This window comes from Stomoxys calcitrans, chromosome 2 (assembly GCF_963082655.1).
Source record: "Stomoxys calcitrans chromosome 2, idStoCalc2.1, whole genome shotgun sequence".
Classification (NCBI taxonomy): Eukaryota; Metazoa; Arthropoda; class Insecta; order Diptera; family Muscidae; genus Stomoxys; species Stomoxys calcitrans.
This window is the reverse complement of record NC_081553.1, coordinates 69,852,959-69,875,535: the sequence shown is the minus strand read 5'-3', so window position 1 is coordinate 69,875,535 and position 22,577 is coordinate 69,852,959. Positions and strand designations below refer to the sequence as shown.

The window sequence follows — 22,577 nt, the reverse complement described above, 5'->3', positions numbered from 1 at the left end:
GCTTAGATGTCCGTCATTATAAAAGTGCAAATTAAATGTTTCAGTTGATGAACAATGGACCTAAATTAATTAATATCTCTCGCAAATCTCCATGTCGCCGGTGTAGCAAACACAAAAAAAAAAAAACAACAAAAATACACGCAGAGCAAGAACAATGGCAATGAAATGAAAATTATTATTCTGAAAGTGTTTTGTTGTTGGACTCCAGTTGTTGTTGTTGTTAATTATCATTGTGTAATTGAACTTTTCAACGCCAGGCGACCAACGACCACCCTGCTACTGCCCTTCTTGGCTTCATCTAAACAATTTTCCGAGAATCCATGCCAATCGGTGGGTGAAATAAAAATAAAAGCATCATCTTCATTGTTTTGTTTTTATTTTCAATTTCTTTTCATTATATTTTGCATTTAATTGTCGAAGTGTCAGTTACATTCTATCATCGCCGCGACTGAAACTGACTCCCATAGCGCATTAAAACGCAACTCATTCAAATCTTTGCATTACTATTGACACGGCGTAAAAGGATGTCTGCCATTGATGATTAAAGTATTTTGTGTGTGTGTGTGTTTGCCTGTGTGTCCTTCTTTAAGTGTTCTTTTCTGGCCAAACAATCGCCTGTAATTTTCTGTTGTCGTACAGTTGTCAAATACAGTTAAACGATACTTAAGTGAGTGTTTTGGTATCTATGAATTTGCTGCGACAAGGATTTAAGATAAATATCAGCCTGTTGAGCTTAAAAGGTTTTGGTGTAGGAAAGGTGTTTTTGCCTACCGTGCTCACCTTGGAACTCTAAAGATAATGTTGAAAAGTGTATGAAGAATGATATTGAAAATGTGCGGCAAAGAAAACGTAAACGGATATAGCCTTCTACCTAAGGCGAATACGGTGCCGGATATGTGTAATAACCTAACTTCGAACTTAAGCTACCAAGGGATAAACGCATTAAGTTTGGTCTTGCCGAAATTTGATCTATACCATACTCAGTAAAGATTTCTAGGGTCATAATACAACATGCTGCGCCCAGTTTCACCAAAAGCTTATTAAAAATCCGATTTTTGGGCCTTGCGGGCCAGGCCTTAAGTCGAGAAATCGGTATATGTGGCAGCTATGCCAAAATATACTCGGTACGAATATCGAGCAGCCTAACAAAACTCAATGCGAAATATTTCAAAAAAAATCAGTTAAAAAATACGTCTTTTTTCTCATTTTTTATACCCACAAACGTAGGGTAGGGTGTATATTCATCTAGTCATTCCTTTTGCAATACATCAAAATATCAATTTCCGACCCTACAAAGTATATATATTTCGGATCGCCGTAAAATCCTAAGACGATTTAACGATGTCCGTGTCTGTCCGTCCGTTATAATCACTCTACAGCCTTCAAAAATCGAGATATTGAGCTGAAATTTGGCACAGATGCGTCTTTTTGATGCACGCTGGTTAAGTTTTTGAACGGGCCAAATCGGACCATATTTGAATATAGCTGCTATATAGACCGATCTGCCGATAAAGGGTATAATGCCTATAAATGCTATATTTTTCATCCGATTTCACTGAAATTTAAAACAGAGAGTATTTCAAGGCTTCCCGACATCTGACCCAAATATGGTTCAGATCGGGCTATATTAAGATATAGCTGCTATATAGACCGATCTGACGATAAATGGTCTGAAGCCCATAAAAGCTTTATTTATTACCCCATTTCGATGAAATTTAAAACATTGAGATATTTTAAGCCCCCCGACAACTGACCTAAATATGGATTAAATCGGACTATATTTAGAGATAAGTGCCATATAGACCGATCTCGCGATAAAGGGTCTGAAGCCCATAAAAGCTGTATTTAATACCAGATTTTTCTGAAATTTAAAACATTAGGCCTCCCGACATCTAACCTAAATATGGATTAAATCGGACTATATTTAGATATAGGTGCCATATAGACTGATCTCCTGATAAAGGGTCTTAAGCCCTTCGATGGTGGGTATAAAAGCGTTACATTTTATCCGATTTTGCTGAAATTTTCAACAGTGGTTAATTTTAGGCCTTCCGGCATCTGACCCAAATATGGTTCTGATCGGACTACATTTAGATATAGGTGCCATATAGACCGATCTCCCGATAAAGGGTATTATGCACATAAAAGCGTTACTTTTTATTCGATTTTGCTGAAATCTAAAAAAGTGGGTACTTTTAGGCCTTCCAACATCTGACCCAAATATGTTTCTGATCGGCCTATATTTAGATATAGCTGTCATATACACCGATCTCCCGATAAAGGGTCTGAAGTGCATAGAAGCTTTATTTTTTTAACCGATATCGCTGAAATTTAGACCAGTGAGTTGTTTTAGGCCTCCCAACATAGAACCCAAATATGTTTATGATCGGACAAAATTTAGATATAGCTGTCATATACACCGATCTCCCGATAAAGGGTCTGAAGTCCATAGAAGCTTTATTTTTTAACCGATATCGCTAAAATTTGAACCAGTGAGTAGTTTTAGACCTCCCAACATAGAACCCAAATATGTTTATGATCGGACAAAATTTAGATATAGCTGTCATATACACCGATCTCCCTATAAAGGGTCTGAAGTCCATAGAAGCTTTATTTTTTAACCGATATCGCTGAAATTTGAACCAGTGAGTAGTTTTAGACCTCCCAACATAGGACCCAAATATGGTTCTGATTGGACTTTATTTAGATATAGCTGTCATATAGACCGATCTGCCGATAAGGGGTCTGAAGCCCATAAAAGCTTTATTTATTACCCCATTTCGCTGAAATTTGAACAGTGAGTTGTTTTAAGCCTCCCGATAGCCGACCTCAATATGGTTCAGATCGGCTTTTACTTGGATATAGTTTCCAAAAAGACCAATATTTTGTTCTACAAAATTGAACAGTGGCTTATATTTATTGGACCACTTAATGTCCGTACCGAATTTGGGTGCTTAAGTTATCTAATTTTTACCGGATTTTGACGAAAGGGGGTTTACATATGTATCCGAGGTGGTGAGTAGCCATAGTTCGGCCCGGCCGAACTTAATGCCTTTTTACTTGTTCTTATTTTCATTGATGATCTACTGAGTCAGACTTCGAATCCAATCTACACATTTGCGGATGACAGTAATCTCTGTCATTCTTTTTCATTCGACCATAGGCCGAATCTCCATGAGATTGGAGACAGGAGGCGGATTGTGGATGATATTCTCCATCAGGATTTGCTGACCATTTCTGAGTGGGGTCAAATGAACAGAGTAGTTTTTAATGCACGCAAGACGCAATGCTGTTTGTTGTCTCTCAAACGATTCGCTGACTCTTTACAATCGTCAATAACTATCGACGGTATGGATATTGGGCAATGAAAAGCTCTTGATGTTTAGGGTATGAGAATACAATGTGATGTTGGGCACAACTTGGGTACAAAAACCGACAATAAATGCGCCTTTTATGGGTATAAGACCTTAAATCGAGAGATCGGTCTACATGGTAGCTGTATCTAAGTCTGGACCGATCCGGACCAAAGGATGTCGAAGAGCCTAACACAACTCACTATTCCAAGGTTCACCAAAATCGGATAATAAATGTGGCTTTTATGGGCTTTAGACCTTAAATCGGCGGATTGGTCCATATGGGGGTTATATCTAGATATAGTCCGATATAGCCCATCTTTGAACTTAACCTACTTATGGACAAAAAAGGAATATGTGCAAAGTTTCAGCTCAATATCTCTAAAGACTGTAGCGTGATTTCAACAGACAGATGGACATGTCTTCACCGTCTTAGATTTTTACGACGATCCAGAATATATATACTTTATAGAGTCCCAGAGCTATATCTAGTTATAGTCCGATTCGGACCATAATTGAATTGAATGTTAGAGACCACAGTAGAAGTCATTGTGTAAAATTTCAGCCAAATCGAATAAGAATTGCGTCCTTTAGGGGCTCAAGAAGTAAAATAGGAAGATCGGTTTATAGGGGAGCAGTATCAGGCTATAGACCGATTCTAACCATATTTGCCACGTATGTTAAAGGTCATGGGAGGAAGCCATTTTACAAAAAATCAGCCAAATCGGATAATAACTGCGCTCTCTAGAGGCTCAAGAAGTCAAGACCCAGATCGGTTTATATGACAGCTATATAAGGTTATAAACAGATTTCAACCAAACATAGCACACTTGTTATAAGTCATAACAAAACACCTCATGCAAAATTTCAGTCAAATCAGATAAGAATTGGGGCCTCTAGTGGCTCAAGGAGTCAGGATTCAAGATCGGTTTACAAGGCAACTATATAAGATTATGAACCGATTTGAACCATACTTAGCACAGTTATTGAAAGTCATAGAGGAACACGATATGCAAAATTTCAGCGAAATCGGTTAGGAATTGCGCCCTCTAGAGGCTCAAGAAGTCAAGACCCCAGATCGGCCTCTATGGCTGCTATATCAAAACACGGACCAATATGGCCCACTTGCAATCCCAACCGACCTACACTAATAAAAGGTATTTGTGCAAAAATTTAAGCGCCTAGCTTTACTCCTTCGAAAGTTACCGTGCTTTCGGCAGACATACGGACGGACGGACATGGCTAGATCGGCTTAAAATGTCATGACGATCAAGAATATATATGCTGCATTGGGTCTTAGACGAATATTGCGTGGAGTTACAAACAAAATGACGAAATTAGTATTCCCCCATCCTATGGTGGGGGCTATAAAAAAGTTCAGATTCGCTTTAGTAAATGATTAATCAATAAATTTTTATACCCTCCACCATAGGATGGGGTTATACTAATTTCGTCATTCTGTTTGTAACACCTCAAAATATGCGTCTAAGACCCCATAAAGTATATATATTCTTGATCATCATGACATTTTATGTCGATCTAGCCATGTCCGTCCGTCCGTCCGTCTGTTCGTCGAAAGCACGCTAACTTTCGAAGGAGTAAAGCACGCTAACTTTCGAAGGAGTAAAGCTAGACGCTTGAAATTTTGCACAAATACTTCTTATAGGTGTAGGTCGGTTGGGATTGTAAATGGGCTATATCGGTCCATGTTTTGATATAGCTGTCATATAAACCGATCTTGGGTGTTGACTTCTTGAGTTTCTAGAGGGCCCAATTCTCGTCCGATTAGACTGACATTTTGCACGTGGTGTTTTAGTGTCACCCCCAACCACTGTGCTAAGTACGGTTTAAATCGGATAATAACCTGTTATAGCTGCCATATAAACCGATGTAGGATCTTGATTTCTTGAGCTTCTAGAGGGCGCAATTCTCGTCCGATTTGACTGAAATTTTGCACGTTGTGTTTTGGTGTCACTTCCAACCACTGTGCTAAGTACGATTTAAATCGGATAATAACCTGGTATAGCTGCCATATAAACCGATCTTGAATCTTGACTTCTTGAGTCGCTAGAGGGCGCAATGTTATATGAGGTGTTTTGCAATGACTTCCAACAACTGTGCTAAACATGGCGCAAATCAATACATAACCTAATATAGCTGCCATATAAACCCATCTGGGATCTTGATTTCTGGAGCCTCTAGAGGGCGCAGTAATTATTTAATTTGGCTGAAATTTTGAACATTGGCTTCTTCCATGACCTTCAACATACATGTTAAATATAGTCTGAATCGATCTATAGCTGAATACAGCTCCCATATAAATCGATCTTCCGATTTTGCTTCTTAAGCCCCTACAACTTGCAATTCTTATCCGAATAGACTGAATTATTACACAATGACTTCTACAATACTTTCAATTAACTTATAGGCCGAATCGGACTACAACTTTTTTATTGAAAATTCTCTAAATTTCAAAAACGATCGTAATTGAAAAAAATCCGGAATCAATTAAAAAATGAATGATTTAATTAATATTTAAATTGAATATATTTGTATTTTCAATTCAATTTTTAATTGAAAAAATGTTCGAGATATTTTTTTCCGTGTAGAATAATATTAAATGAATTCCCATTTCCTTACGTAATTTCTCCCAAATGGGAGAGAGTCCTGCTAATTTGCGCATGGAAATGAATATCACCAGAAATAGGCATAGTCAAATTAGCTCGTTTCCTCGTTTGGGAGAAATAACGATAAGATATTATATTCTTAAAATATCTGTTAGCATTTCCATTTCGCTTCGTCTATGGCATTACGGGCATTAATCTAAGAACATTAAGTTATTCCATAAATTTCACTGTCATTTTAATTTCCCATGAGTAAATCTATCTTACTGAGGCTTCATCATTTCAGTATCATGCGGCTTAAATCATCCCATTCAAGCTACACAAACAATCTGTGTTTTATTTACAAATTGCTTAGAATTAATTAAAACAATTTTAATTCAAAAAAGAGATACCAACGTCTTCTTCAACTTTATTTGGCATTTGTAATATTTATGATGAACATCACTTCAAAAAATCAGAACTACAGTGCATTTCTACAATCATGGCAAGATATTTCGCCCACTCAAAGAGAGAGAATGAGAGAGAGAGAGAGAGAGGTAGAGAAGTTAAGAACTTTAATAGCGCCACAGTAGAAAATCCCGTAACAAATAAACAGTTTTGTGCATGGTGGGGAGAGGGCGTGGGGAGTTATATTAAAATTAGTCGCGAATGAATTGTTTATCGTGTCACAGCTATTTGAGTAAATCAAGAGGGATTGTCCATTTGTCTATTAAAATCGCTGCTACTTACAATAGATTCAATGGCAAGCTGTAACCAGTCATGGGAGGGTGTTATAAAGGTTCATAGGGGCCATCGGTAGAAGCGGCCTTAGTGTATCATACAAATTGTTATTCCCATAGAAATGAAATATTGACCATGTTAAAAAAAAAGTAAAAGCGTGGTAAGTTCGGCAGGGACGAATCTTAGGATCCAACCACCATGGATTCTGGATTCTACCAAAAGTTAACACAAAATGAGTTTAGATGAATGGTGGTTGTACTTTAAGTACCAAATTTCTTTCCAAACCAAGCAAATAGTAACTCATCTAGGGATCATAGAAGGTTAATCGGGAGATCGGCTGATACATGGTTTAAGGACGGTTTGGGCAATGCTTAAAATGGATGTTGGAAGTCATAACAAAATACTATGTGTGAAATTTCCGCCCAATCGGATAAAACTTGTGACTTCTAGGGCCTCCAGATAACAAATCGAAACATTGGTTTATATCGGAGCTATCAGTTTAAACCAAGGATATCAGTTTAAACCAAGGATATTTTCTGCTAGCGCCTAGAGAGAGAATACGACCGCTGCCACGCCCATGATATTAAAATCTTTCTGAGGGATTTTAATGCGAAGATAAGGAAGGAAAACATCTTTGGTCCCACAGTAGGAAAATTTTGCCTTCACCATATAACGTCCGATAATGGATTGAGGCTAATTGATTTCGACGCGAGCTTTGATTCATGTGTGTTGCACGATCTCCCAGACGGTTATACCAGAGTACTGTCAACCCAAGACTGTGCCTCTGGCAGCAGTGTCTCACAGTCGACCTCAAGTGTAATCTCAGGTATCCAATCGGAAACCTCTTCTATTCCATCCAGGTTGCCTATCGTCTCGAATATACCGCGATGTTACGGCCTGCTGCTATCCTCTCCTCCATCCCCTTAAGTGTCATAGCCGCAGTGGCAGCCTCACACTTAATCTGTATGTCTAGGGGTGAGATATCAAGAATAGTCTCCAGTGCCCTTGTGAGCCTTGTCCTCATCGCTCCGCCTATGCCAAGACAATATGTTCTCTGAGCCTATTAATCACGACTCACGAGTGAGTCATGAGTATGTCGTGAGTCGTAATAAGTGTTGTGAGAAGGATTTCATTCACCCATACTCACGCACAAAGAATTTTAGTTCAATCACGGTCACGCATGATTAAGTGATGGAATTTGGATCTCATCCACGAATCGCGTGACCCATGCATGATTTGCGCGTGACACGCCAACTCACATGCACACCTCTAATCCACAATAAATTTTCTGGTTTTGAGTAGAAAGGACGTAAGGCTTATAAATCTAGAGGCCATTATTGACGCTTAACTTGCCTTGCCGAGCTTGGGTACAAATACCATCCTTGCCTCCTGTCAGGCCTTCGGAGTTCTTGCAATATTAAGCACGCTGTGAATAAAGCGGCCAGATGGGGCGCCAGAAAGTCCGCCTCCTTTGTAATAACGCCGGAAATATTCCATGAGGTCTGTTTGACTTAAATGGTTGGAAGATCCTCAAGGCTTGCTTTACCATGAAGACTGTAATAATAAAGCCATTGTTTAACTTCATCCTTCCAAGATTCCCTTGTCTTCGTGAATCCGTGTGGAATATCAGTTTTCATCTAAAGGCTCAACATGTCCTCCGTTGGTTTGGTATTTGAGACATTTTTTCATCTTGGCAGCGTAACACTATCTACCCTGTGGAAAAACTACTAAAGCCGGCTTAAATCAGGCCTGATAACAGCGCTTACAGGCATTCCAATAGATAGACCGCTTGTCTTTTAAAATGAAACTCCCAAGAGGACTACCTTGCAAGTTCAAAAAGTTTGCCTCTTCCCTTTTTATGCATATCTGAAATACCCCATACGATATATGAGACACATATGAGTATTTATTGAACTTCTCAAGCAGTAATTATGTCCCTTTTAACGGCAAGTACTAACCTGGCTAGATCACTCAATGTTAGAAAGATGTAAACATGCAATTCGGAGACCAGGCCTTGCGGATACAAAACAAGGAATGATATCAGCCCTCGAGGTCGACGCCTTTTCCCGCTGGGTACTTTTTACCCCTTTGATCATCTCATTGTATAACTTGGTCCCACAAGCTTGTCGAATTCAGCGCTGGCCGTGTTATTGTAAAGCTCATGGCGCGGCCGACACAGGATAACTGTAAGCACCACACAGGGACCGGACAGTCAGCGATTTCGAGAGGAGAGTTTCAGTGAGAGGTCAAGTGGCACTGGCTCTTATTTAAACACTGAGTGCCAGTGATACTCGAGAAGACAAGGCGAGTTAGTGGCACCTTCAAATAACCAATGGCCAACATTAGCGTCTGTTCCCAGCTTGGGAGCGGCTGGAGGCGAGCGTTGGAACTTGGAGCAAGCAGTTTGCGACATCGAGGAATACACCTGCGATCCCACAAAACCCATGCGGTTGGTGCGCTGGTCCAGTAACCACAGAAACCATGCCAAGAGTATCGAGATGCTACTGAAGCCAACAATGCGGCATACAGTACAACCTTGCAATCAGTAGCAACGCTGAATGAAGAAGATGAAGATGAAGGAAAGGTATCGTGAGAAAAGGAGAGAGGAGAAACGTCTATTCCTCAGAAAGAAGAAAGAAATGGAAAGACGTGAGTGTGAGCGAATTAAGATGTGCAGGAGTCCGAATGAAGTCCGGAAATTCTACCAAAGAATCAACCGATGACTATGATGCAGGAACATTCATCTGCGGAGACAAGAAAGAAATCTGGAAACTGACACAGATGCTAGGTCCAACTAAGGCGGCGAAGAGGATACCGTAGAACCAATCCCTGTTGATGGTATAGAATGTGTACCACCTAGTCAGAATGAGGTTCAAGTAAATGTGCCCAGAACAAAAAGGCAGCAGGATCCGACGGATTACCCGCTGAACTATTTATGACCAGAGGCGACACGCTGGCAAGGCGTATGCATCAGCTTGTCAGCGCAATCTGGCTAGAAGATTGTTGTTGTGCGCTCTAAATACTTAAAAAGCAACCAAGAAAAAGAAAATCAAAGTTAGGAATTCCGTGCTACTTACAAAATCCCAAGATGTTTTCAATGCCACGGCCCTAAGTTGGTTCATGTCTGGTATTGTGTCCCCACCTGAGTGCACGTATCTGTTAGCCGCTAAAGGCTGGCAATGACTTAGGAAATGCTCCAACGTCTCATCATCTTCCCCGCATGCCCTACACATGGTATCATCTGCCGCACCGTTATGGTACCGAAAGCTATACTGACCACGTTCTTACTTCCTTTTAGTAATAGCCTCGTCTTCTCACGATCTGGATTTCCCCATTAGATTTTCGCCGCCCTACAGACTGTTTCGCTGTTCTACAGGGTTACATGCGGAAGGCTTCTGGTTAACCAAGTTTATTGACTTCAGTTCTTGTTAATGCCCTTATGTCCTGTTTACAGTCCGTAACATTTTGCCTCACTTTTAAAAGTTCTTTGCTGTGCTATTCTTTGAATAGAAAGCATTGAACGAAATTGTCAATAAACGGACAATATTCTGCAATGGAATTTAAATAAGATTCTAAGACCAAAGGCGCAAGCAGACAAATTTTTCTTTAGAAATAGAATTTTGTTAAACTTTTTATCATAATCCAATTTTGAAAAACATCTCGATAGGAGTTAAACGTTAAAAACGTAGAGTTTGAGCCCCCGGTGAAAATAAGGAAATAGGGGGGCGGACACTCCCCCTTACCTTAATTTTCAGAAACGCCACATCTCGGAGATGGGTGGTGCAATTTAAGCGAAATTTCGTGAGCTCTCTTAAAGCAACCTACAAACAAAAATTTGGTATCGGAATTTCAGATGGAGTACCTGGGGGGCCGCCCCACCCCCAAAAATCACCAAATATCTTTATAGACCAATCACGACAATACAGGATTCAAATGAAAGGTATTTAAAAGCAAAAAACGTATCTGATATCCAATTGTGGGACCAAGTATTTGGGGGACCACCCCAGCCCCCAAAAATTCCCATAAATCGGACATATTTATCGACCATGGCAATATGGGGCTCTAATAAAAGGTATTTGAGAGTCGTACACGAATCTGATATCCAAATGTAGGACCAAGTGTTTGTGGGCCGCCCCTCCATCAAAACACCCCCCAAAGGTGATGAAATGAAAGGTCTTTGGGAGTAGAGCACGCACCTGATATCAATATTGAGGAAAAAGTGTCTATGCGGCCACCCCATCCCCATAACACTCCTATATAGTACATATTTTCTCACCATGACAATATGGGGCCCAAAGGGAAAAGAGTTCGATAGTTTTTAGGACCCACCCCTCAAACCGGACTTATTTGAAGACTTTTCCAAAATGGAAGGTTTTTAAGATTAAAAAACGATATCCAATTTTGCTGATATTTTTTCCGAGCTATGTGTCCGGGGTACCACCCTATCCCCCAAAAAACATCCCTAAATCGGACATACATATTTACCGGCTCTCTTAAAGCAACCTATAAACAAAAAATTGGTATCGAAATTTCGGATGGGGTACCTGGGGGGCCGCCCCACCCCCAAAACCCACCAAATATATTTATAGACCAATCACGACAATACCGGATTCAAATGAAAGTAAACAAGTCAAAAGGCAATATGGGGCTCAAAGGAAAGGTATATATAAAGGTAGATATCAATATTGGGGAAAAAGTTTTTATAGAGCCACCCCACCTCCATAAGACTTCCAATGGGACGTATTTGCTGACCATTGCAATATAGGGCTCAAATAAAATGTATTTTAGAGTAGAACGCGAATCTGATACATATTTTCCAGATACTGGGTGGAATTGATATCCACTTGCGAGACCAGGTTTCTGGGGGTTCACACTACCCTCTAAACCCACCAACCAACACCTTGGTAGCCTTCAAATGCAAATGCAAATTTTGCCCATGAACATTCCACTAAGGAACAGGGGCAAACTTCTTACATATCAATGAGTGCAATCCGATTCAAGTTTAAGCTCAATGATAAGGGGCCTCCTTTTTATAGTCGAGTCCGAACGGCGAGCCGAAGTGCGACACCTCTGTGGAGAGAAGTTTTACATGGCATAGTACCTCACAAATGTCGCCAGCATTAGGAGGGGAAAACCACCGCTGAAAATTTTTTCTGATGGTCTTGCCAGGATTCGAACCCAGGCGTTCAGCGTCATAGGCGGATATGCTAACCTCTGGACTACAGTGTCCTCCGCCCCGGTAGCCCTGGTAGCCTTCACACTCCCAAAATCTCCGTGAGAATATCGGGTTCAAATAAAGTCTTTTAAGAATAAAGTACATCTAACATCAAAAATTAAATAACCCAAAACCCTTCCAGAGGATTTTGTAGACCGATAAAGATCAAACGGGATTCAAGTAAGGCATAAGGATATTTTTGTTCCGCATCGGAGCGGGCCGGGTTCAACAAAACAAAATTTTCGCATAATTTTCTTTAGAAGTTAAATTTTTTCAATATTTTCCACCGACATTTTCTATAGAAATTAAATTTTGACACCATTTTCTATTGAATCAAGTTTTGGCAAAGTTTTACAGAGTGTCGTATGATATCAATACAGGCCTCCCGTTAGGCCTGCTTACCTGTTCGCTTGTTTTTTCATACTATATCGACATCATTTACTAGACATGGTTTGATGATGATGATGATGCTACTGATCATCCTCATTATCTTCATTAATTGTCATTTTGTCAATGTCATCATATTGTCATGCACGAGTAGAGACAGTATCGTGATTTTAAAACCCAGTTGATGGTTAATAAATCTTTTTTTTTTACTCTTACAATAAAATTCTTGCCTCACTGATTTTAATGATTTCTAGACGGCAAAACTATAAGTGTTGATCAAAAAAAGTAAAAAAAAACAATAACTCCAGAAATTGAGAAGTTATTGTTATGGAGATAATTAAATGGTATACTAGGTCTTTGCAAAATTCATGTGATTTTAAACTTAAAGCGAAGATACATTTTTCAGAAATCAGGAATGAAAATCGGGCTCATTTTTTGTTGCGGTGCGGTTCCACGAACATTTCATTAAAGAGCAAGGGCCAAACTCTTCACCTACCAATGAGTGTCCGATTCTATTTTAAGCTCAATAATAACGAACTGCCTTTTTAAAGCAGGGCGGCACCTCCTTAGAAAGAAGTTTTTTGTATGTAAATATGACATAGCAGCCACGACTAGTAGTACCTTTCCGACTGTAGTATCTAGATATGTTTCGGCTACTACAGTTTTTTGACTGGGGGTCAAAAAACAGCGTGTAGGAAAATTTTCGTCTTAATTATTACGATAAGATACCAAAGTTTTTTTTTCTATTTAAAATGGATTTGGCCACTTCTCCAAAATGACTATGCAGTTCTTCTGACTGATTGTCTGTCTCTTCAATAGATGCAATGGGTATTGTTATCAGTTTCATACCATTTTACATGCATTTTGTCTTTTCAATTTAAAATTTTTTGCATTTTTTTACATTTTAAAAATTTATGCGTCGTAGACATTCGTGATGTGGTTTTTATAGTCGTGGATGCTGCAGATTTTTTTTTATTGTATGAGCGCATCATATTGTGAGAGTGACAGTTGTTGTGGGTATTTGTCCATTTGCATGATTTATTTATTTTTATTTGTGCGCCTGCTATTGTTTCAATTGCAAAAAGTGTGGCCTTAAACTATATTCATAATTGAATTATGGTCGAAATTGATTTTGATATTCGCTTTGTTTCTGTGTCCATTGTATTTTGCATTTTACAAAATCAATGCTGCGGGGTGGGGGAAAAGTAAAGGAACTTGAAATTTTTGAAATTTCTTGCATTGAGGATAGTAAATTCTAACATAAGAGTGAATAATTTTACAATACACGTAGCTCGGGGTAGAGTGAATGCTCGGTAGAGTGAATGTCTACTTCGTATGAATACCTAAAATCTCCTTTTTGTAACCCCATAGACAGAATCGATTAAAAATATTCAGGACTTTACTCAAATGTCGATTAATTTTTTCGTAAAAGCTATTTGTGATACCTAAATAACATATATGTATAAATGATTTTTCAGAATTCACTAAAATATTATAAATTTCATTAATTTACTCAATCTCGACTCTACTTACTTGGCTATGACAGAATATTTGTTCCACTTGCCAAAGTGGCCAAGTGCTTCGGGGACGTCTCACCTCATAAACTCCCTCTAAACCACGCATACATACCGACTATAGTAATATGTAGCTCAAAATTGGGTTTTGGAAGTAGAGTATGATATTCACTTTCGGGACAAAAATCAAGAGAATGATGTAGATTGAACATCCAAACTTTAATGGGCGGACCCTCCTCCCACCCCATTTTCAAAAATGCCAAATCTTTGAGATGGGTGGGCTATTTACTCGAAATTTAGTTTGTTTATAATAACTTAAAAAACAGAAATTTGGTATCCTTATTAAGGGTGGGATATCTAGGTGAACCGCGTCACCACCAATTTCCAAAAAATGGAAATATAAACCAATAATGACAACTTGTGGCTCAAATGAAAGGTATTTGAGACTAGAGCACGAATTTGACATACGAGCGTCCACCTCACCCCCAAAAATAGCCCCATACCGGATATATTTACCGACCACACCAATATAAGGCTCAAATGAAAGGTATTTGGAAGTAAAGCACCAATGTGATATCCAATTTGGGGCGAAATAACTGAAAGGACGTACCAGCACCCCAAACAGGACTTATTTCCTGACCGTGTCAGTATAGGGCTCAGATAAAATAAGAGAGTGAAAGAAGGTTGTCCATCCAGTCTTCTATATATTTAAACAAGTAAACTTGTGCTAAGTTCAGCCGGAATGAATCTTGGAAACCCACCACCATGGATTCTGGTAAAATTTTACACAAAATGAACTTAATTGGAGGGCGTAGTTATACCAGGCAAAAATTAAAGCTTCTAGGGGCCGTAGAAGTCTAATCGAGAAATCGACTTATAGGGTTTGAGACTGATTTGGATAAAAAACCATGGATCTTAGAAGTCATAACAACAACAACAACCATTGCTGACCGGTTTAGACCATACATTGGACAATTGTTGGAAGTCATAACAGAACACTACATGCGCAATAACAGACCAATCGGATAAAAATTGCGGCTTTAGGGGCTGATGATACAACATCAGGAGATCGATTTATATGAGGGCTATGCCAGGTTAAATATCGATATGGACCATACATGGCACTATCGTTTGAAGTCGCAACAGAATACTATGCGTAAACTTTCAGCCCAATCAGATAATAATTGCAGCTTCTAGTGGCTGAAGTAGTCAAGTCGAAGGACCTCTTTATATGGGTGCTATATCCAAATCTGAACCGATATGGTCCATTTGCTATCTCCTACGACTCACATCAGCTATGTTTAAATACTGTTATTATACAGATATCAAAGAATCTAAAATAACTCCCTATTTCAAAAATCAGCGAAATCGCCTGTTAAATGCGACTTTTGTGGGCCTACAACCCTAAATCGGCAGAAAATTCTATATGACAGCTATGTCCAAATATGTTTGGATCTGAACCATATTCAGTTCTGATGTCGACATCGGATAAAAGTCGTATTTGACTTTTATAGGCTCTTTATAGGCTCAAATCGTCAGATCGGTCTATATGGCAGCTATATCTAAATAAAGAACGATCTGAACCATATTTGCTTCGGGAATCTTCATAAAACTCCCTGTTTCAAATTTTGGCAAAATCGGAAAATGTATGCACCTTTAATGGGCTTAAGACCTTTAATCGGAAGATCGGTCTTTATGGCAGCTATCTTCTTCTAAAGGGTGATTTTTTTGAGGTTAGGATTTTCATGCATTAGTATTTGACAGATCACGTGGGATTTCAGACATGGTGTCAAAGAGAAAGATGCTCAGTATGCTTTGACATTTCATCATGAATAGACTTACTAACGAGCAACGCTTGCAAATCATTGAATTTTATTACCAAAATCAGTGTTCGGTTCGAAATGTGTTCAAATTTTGACAAATTTTGTTCAGCGATGAGGCTCATTTCTGGTTGAATGGCTACGTAAATAAGCAAAATTGCCGCATTTGGAGTATTATATAAAACTGAAGGTGTGCTTGTTCTGAATGGACTCGAAACCGACTGAACCGATTTTCTTGAAATGTCCACAGATTGTGCAGGATGGCCAGGAAGGAATAATAGGCTATACAATTTTTTGATATTGGAAGGGGGACGGAGCCTCCACCCTACCCCAAGAGTATTTCTCAAAATAAAAGTGTTCTGATCAGGACAATATGGGACTCAAATGAAAGGCATTCAGGAGTAGGGTAAGAATTTCATACTAAAAATTGGCTCCAAGTACCTGAGGTAGCATTCCAACTCCAAAACCCCCTAAAATAGGTTTATTGGACGAGCATGACAATATGAGGTACAAATGAAAGGTATTCGGGAGTAGATTACGAATATGGTTAGGAAAAAGAAATAGGCTCCAAGTACCTAGGAAATCGCCCTAACCCCAAAACTCCTAAAAGCAGACAAATTGAACGACCATATCAATATGGGGCTTAAATAAAGGGTATATCTGGCATACAAAATCAGGTCGAAGTATAGGGGGTCATTCCACCCCCAAAAACCACCAAACTGGCATATTAGCCAATCACGACTATATGGGACTCGGTTTGTTTGTTCGTTCCATTCTCTCGAAATTTTCACAGATTATGTAGGCTGGTCTGTAAGGAAACATAGGCTATAAAATTTTTCGATATCGGAAGGGGGGCACACCCATCCCCAAAATCAAAAGTGGACCGATGGGAAGAATATGGGTATCAAATGAAAGGTATTGCAGATTTGAACACAAATACGGTATTAAAATTTGGGTTTAAGTACTCAGCGGGCCTCCCCAACCTCAAAACTTCACCAAGCAGACATATTGGACGTTCATGTCAATATGGGATGAAAGGTGTTCAGGAATAGATTACGAATATGACAAAAAAAAGTCCATTCCAGGGGAGGGTGTCCCCACCCCCAAAATTGGCATATTAGCCGACCACAGCCATATGGGACTCAATTGAAAACAATTTGGGAGTAGATTAGCGTATTGAAATTAAAATTTGTGTTAAAATATCTTGGTGGCGCTTAAACTCCTTAAAACACATCAAGTAGGTTATTTGATCCATCATGACAATATGGAACTCAAATGAAATGTATTTGAGAGTAGAAAAGGCATCCAGTTTTGGGGCCAAGTGTTTGTGGGTAAGCCCCAAGCACCCCCTAAACTGAATATTTTTCCGGAACATATGAATATGAGGTCCAAGTGAAATGTTTTTGGGAGTAAAGAAGGAATTTGATACCAATTTTTAGGGCAAAGTGGCAGAGTGCCAGCTCCAGGCCCAAACGCCCTCCAAACCGTATATATTTTTCGACCATGGCATATTAGGCTTAAATGAAAGGTATTTGGGAGTTGAGCACGAATTTGACCAATGCAAAATGTCTGATATACCATCCCTACCACAAAAAGAACCCCCCGCTAATGGATATATAGACCAATCACGACAATATAGGGCTCAAATGAAGCAGGACTTACTTACCGACTATGCTAATATGGGGCTCATATAAAAAGTATTTGAGAGTATAGCACGAAGTTTATAGCCAAGTGTCTATGGGGGACACCCCACTGCCAAAATACACCCCAAACCGTGCTTTTTTACCCACTACTACATAGGAGTCCAAAGAAAAGTATAAGGGAGAAGAACAGACCTCTGCGCTTCAATGACACGAATTCGATATCCACATTCGGGGCGAAATGTCCCCATCTTAAAACTCTACCAAAACAGGACTTTTATATACATCATTGCAATATAGGGCTCAAACAATAGTTATATGAGCATTATAGAGGGCGCTGCGGAGTGGTTCCGGTTCGTTTTCTATAGAATGAAGAATTTTTAAAAAATCTATAGACAACAGGAACGGGGGGGAATAATGAGTTTCGGTCGTTCCATAATAAGATGACCGGAACTTATTGAATACAAGGAAGTATAATTGATAAATAGTTGTATTTAATATGGTGTAAAAGAAGGCAAAGCGGAGCGGGCGGGGTTCAGCTAATATGTTAATATTCAAATTTCAGATATTTTACTGTTTCAAAATTCAGATAAATTGGATAATAAATTCGTCTTTAACTCTAAATCGGAAGATATTCCCCTTCGGGGAATATTCACCATTGTAGACTTGTTCATAGATGTATTTCATGGAAAGCCTCATATCCATATCAAGCGACAATCAGCGTTTTCATTTCAATTAAAGATGAGTTCTGTGCATTGAGAAGAATTCTTTTTTTTTTTTGTGCCGTTTCAATTGCCCAAAAACCCATGAAAACTCAGAGTGGATGGCACTCATAACTGTCACTCATTCCCCGAGCCAGTCAGTCTGTTAGTTAGTAAGTGAACGCGAATCAAAGCAAATGGTCGCCAGTAGTCGCGTGCGGAGATCGGCAGACCGCGAAAAAAACCAAAAATAGTTGTAAAAGTCAAAATCGAAAAAAAAAATTCTATTTCCCCTGAATATTCAATTTTCCCGATAATTGGTTTCATTGTGATAATTAATTTTTCACATACGAACGAACGAAAACACACACACAACAAGACACACTCGTGTGTGTGTGTGTGTGTCTTATAGACGGGTAGTGCTCAAAAGTCAGAATTTTCATATGCAAATGAATGTATAAAGCTCGGCTGTTGATGGTGATGATGAGGTCCATTAATTGGACTTAATGAAAGAAAAAAAAACAGCAACAAAACGCCAGTTACAGCAATCTTAGTTTAAGCAAAAAAAAAAATTAGAACGTAAATAAAAAAATAAAGCGAAATAGTTAAATTAGAAAAAAATTCAAAAAAATGTCTAATCATGAGCGTTTGAGAGAGGAAATGACACAAAAACGTGACTTGCCCACAATGGCATTGCCCCAGGTGCACCACACCAATTCCCTGGGCTATGGCAGTCGCACATTTTCCATATCATCTGCATCCACACAGACCTATGGCTCCCGTTTGGGTTTGGGAGTTAATGCCCAGACTGGCCGTCTGCAGTGGTGCCCCGGTTTTACCTGTTGCAAACTTTTGATTATCCTTCCAGTCATAATGCTACCCATCACCTTGGTACTCATACTGCTGATGCGCATGGATGGCATGTTAATGGCCTTGCAAATGCATCAACACCATCATCATCATCACCATAGGCAGCCATACGATCAGGAGGCCCCCCTGTATCTGGAGGATTATGAGGGAGTTTTGGACAATGATCCCTATCAGGATATGATCAACGAACAATTGCTGATACCGCATGAGAAAAAACGCCTCAGCGATGAGGAGCGCATGAAACGCTGCATATCTTTTCGCTTTGGCCTCAGCGAAACCATCGATATGGAGGATCGCCATATAATGAAGGAGGCCCGCACCTCTTTTCTGCCCCAAGATACCACGGTGATACCGCGCGAGTGTTTGGACAGTATTGGCGGGAATGGCCATATCAATTACAACGACTACGATTTGGATGCCTTGCTCCACTCATATGGCGTGCGAAGAAGAATTCGCCGAGAGCAATCTTTACCCGAGGAACAAGTCAACAATGAAGCCTCCACTGTAGAAGAAGTGGGAGCAGCCGAGGATATCGCTGTGGAAAGTGAAGCGCCTTCGATAGCGGAAAGTTCGGCTCTGCAATCTTTTTGGAATGAGCAGGGCACCAAGGAGAGCTTAAGGGAGGCCCAAGCCCGCACCATGAAAGAGTACATGGACACCTCAGTGGAGCCTTGTGATGATTTCTATCAGTATGTCTGTGGCAATTGGGAGAAGTATCATCCCATACCCAAGGATAAGGCCGGCTTCGATACCTTCGAAATGCTGAGGGAAAATCTGGATCTGGTTTTGCGGGAGCTGTTGGAGTCCAAGGTGCACGCCAAGAAAGTCCAACACATTGTCTCCAATACCTATGACCAATTACCCAATACCCAGGCGGATATAGTGAGACCTTATCAATCCGAAACTGATGAGGAACAACGTAGGGAAAAATTACTTCAAAGTTTGGTGGCTGAACGAGAGGTGCTGGATCACATACTCAAGCGTTATAAGCGCCAAGACCAACTGTTTACCAATACCAAAAAGAAACGCTTCACCTCTTCGGCGGTGTCACAACACAATGCCACTGAAAACCTGGGTATTTATTCGCACTATAGGCAAAAATCCCCGGCACACTTACCCAGTGTGAAACAGACGTCAGATGCTGGCAATGATGCCCAAGTTAAGGCCCGTCATCTTTATCAGTCCTGCACCAACATCAAATTGCTGGAGAAGAGAGGCATACAACCCCTGCTGGAGCTGGTGGATAGTTTGGGGGGCTGGCCTGTTTTGGATGACCACTGGAGGTCGGACAACTTTGATTGGCTCAACCTTACCGCGCATTTGCGCCGCTACAACAACGATATTCTCATAGTGCAATGGGTTGGTCCCGACATCAAGAACTCCGATGAGAACATCATACAGTTCGATCAAACCAATTTGGGTTTGCCCACCCGCGAATATTTCCTGCAGGAGGTCAATGCCAAATATCTGCATGCCTATCAACGTTTCATGGCCGATATCATGCATAAGCTGGGGGCCAAAAAAGCCAAAGCCGTTAAAGTGGCAGCAGATTTGATCAGCTTTGAGACCCAATTGGCCTCCATAACCGCTCCTGCCGAAAAGAGATTGAATGTCACAAAACTCTACAAACGCATGACTCTCGGTGATCTGCATGACCTCATACCTCAAATCGATTGGATTCGCTATCTTACAGTGCTGCAGCAAAGAACTATACAGGATACCGAAGAGGTGGTCATCTATGCCACCGAATACATGCAGGAGTTGGTCAATCTCTTGGATGGCACAGATCCCGAATTGATTGCCAATTATTTGCTGTGGCGTTTTGTGCGCCATCGCATCAACAATGTCGATGATCGCTTTGATGACACCAAGCAAACCTTCTATCACACCCTCTTTGGGCGTGAGGAGAGTCCCTCGCGCTGGAAGGTTTGCATATCCCAAGTCAATACCAATCTGGGCATGGCCTTGGGCTCCATGTTTGTGCGCAAATATTTCGATGAGAACAGCAAACAGGATACGCTGCGTATGACACATGAATTGCAGCAGGCTTTCCGTGAGATCCTCAAGACCACCGATTGGCTAGATCCCCAAACCAAACTCCTGGCCGAGCTTAAGGTCAATGCCATGTCTTTAAAAATCGGTTATCCCGACTTCATACTCAACACCGACGAGCTCAATGAAAAATATGCCGGCATTGACATTGATCCCGATAAGTATTTTGAAAATACCCTCAATGTGCTGTTGCACACCACACGCACCGAACAGAATAAGCTGCATGAGCCGGTGAATAAAACCACTTGGCAGACGGCTCCGGCCATAGTCAATGCCTACTATAGTCGCAATAAAAATCAAATAATGTTCCCTGCTGGTATTTTGCAACCACCCTTCTATCATCGCCATTTTCCCAGAGCCTTGAATTTTGGCGGCATCGGTGTGGTCATAGGCCATGAGTTGACACATGGCTTCGATGATAAGGGACGTCTTTTCGATCGCAATGGCAGCATACACAAGTGGTGGACGGACTCATCGATCAAGGGCTTCGATGAGAGGGCGCGATGTATTATAGCACAATATGGCAACTATACGGTGGGCGAAGTGGGCATAGCGCTCAATGGTGAAAGCACTCAAGGTGAGTAAAAGAAATTTTAATTTTTATAGAAAAATCATTGATCGTAATTTTTGTGAAAACTTTAAAAGATGACTGAGACTGTCTTCAAACTTAACCATTGAGAGTGAATGTTTTTTCATACGGAATTTATCAAAATTTATTTCTATAGACATTCGGTCAACTATATATACCAAAGCAATCAACTATAGATACCAAAGTTCAGCCGGGCCGAACTTTAGATACCCACCTCGGGTAAACCAACTTTCGTCATAATCCGGTGAAAAATTAATAATTTATGCCCCCATAGCAGCTATAGCGAAAAATGATCCGATTTGGACCCAATTCGAAACGGACATTGAGTGCTCTAATAAGTACAAGTCGTTGTTCAATTTTGTAAAACAAAATATTGGTCTTTTTGGTAGCCATATCTAAATATAGACCGATCTGAACCATATACGGCACGGATGTGTCATATTTCACTGAAATCGGATTATAAATGTGCCTTTTATGGGGTCAAAACCTTAAATCGAGAGATAGGTCTATATAGCAGCTATATCCAAATCTGGACCGATCTTGGCCAAATTGCACAAAGTTGTGGAAGAGCCTAATGATCTAATGACTAAGACCCTAAAACGGATCGGTCTATATGGGGGCTATATGAAGTTATAGTCCAATATAGCCCATCTTCGAACTTAACCTGCTTAGGGACAAAAAAAAGAATCTGTGCAAAGTTTCAGCTCAATATCTCTATTTTTAAAGACTGTGGCATGATTTCAACAGACAAACAGACGGACGGACAGACAAACGGATGGACAGATGGACGGACAGACCGACGGACGCAACTCACTGCCCCAAATTTTGGCAAAATCGGAAAATAAATGCGCCTTTTATGGGCCCAAGACCTTATATCAAGGGATCGTTCTATATGGCAGCTATATCCAAATCTGGGCCGATCTGGACCAAATTGAAGAAGAATGTCCACTGACCTAACACAACATGTTGTCCCAAATTTCAGCAAAATCGGATAATAAATGAGGCTTTGATAGGCCTAAGACCCTAAATCGGTTCGGTCCAAATGGGGGCTATATGAAGTTATAGTTCGATATAGCCCATCTTCGAACTTAA

At 40.2% G+C, this 22,577-nt stretch overlaps 1 protein-coding gene across 2 annotated transcripts in view; it reads left to right on the top strand.

Moving 5' to 3' along the window:
• Window positions 1-305: 305 nt before the first annotated feature.
• LOC106080747 (neprilysin-4) overlaps window positions 306-22,577 on the top strand; it is a 35,134-nt gene continuing 12,862 nt past the window's right edge. The window contains exons 1-2 of one of the 2 annotated variants that reach the window (XM_013242264.2): window positions 306-330; window positions 18,843-21,473. In XM_013242264.2, coding sequence (XP_013097718.2) covers window positions 321-330; window positions 18,843-21,473 — 2,641 coding nt within the window. In that variant the 5' untranslated portion in view covers window positions 306-320. Of the gene's footprint in view, window positions 331-18,125; window positions 21,474-22,577 lie in introns of those variants that run through there. The other variant, XM_013242263.2, reaches the window with a different exon arrangement.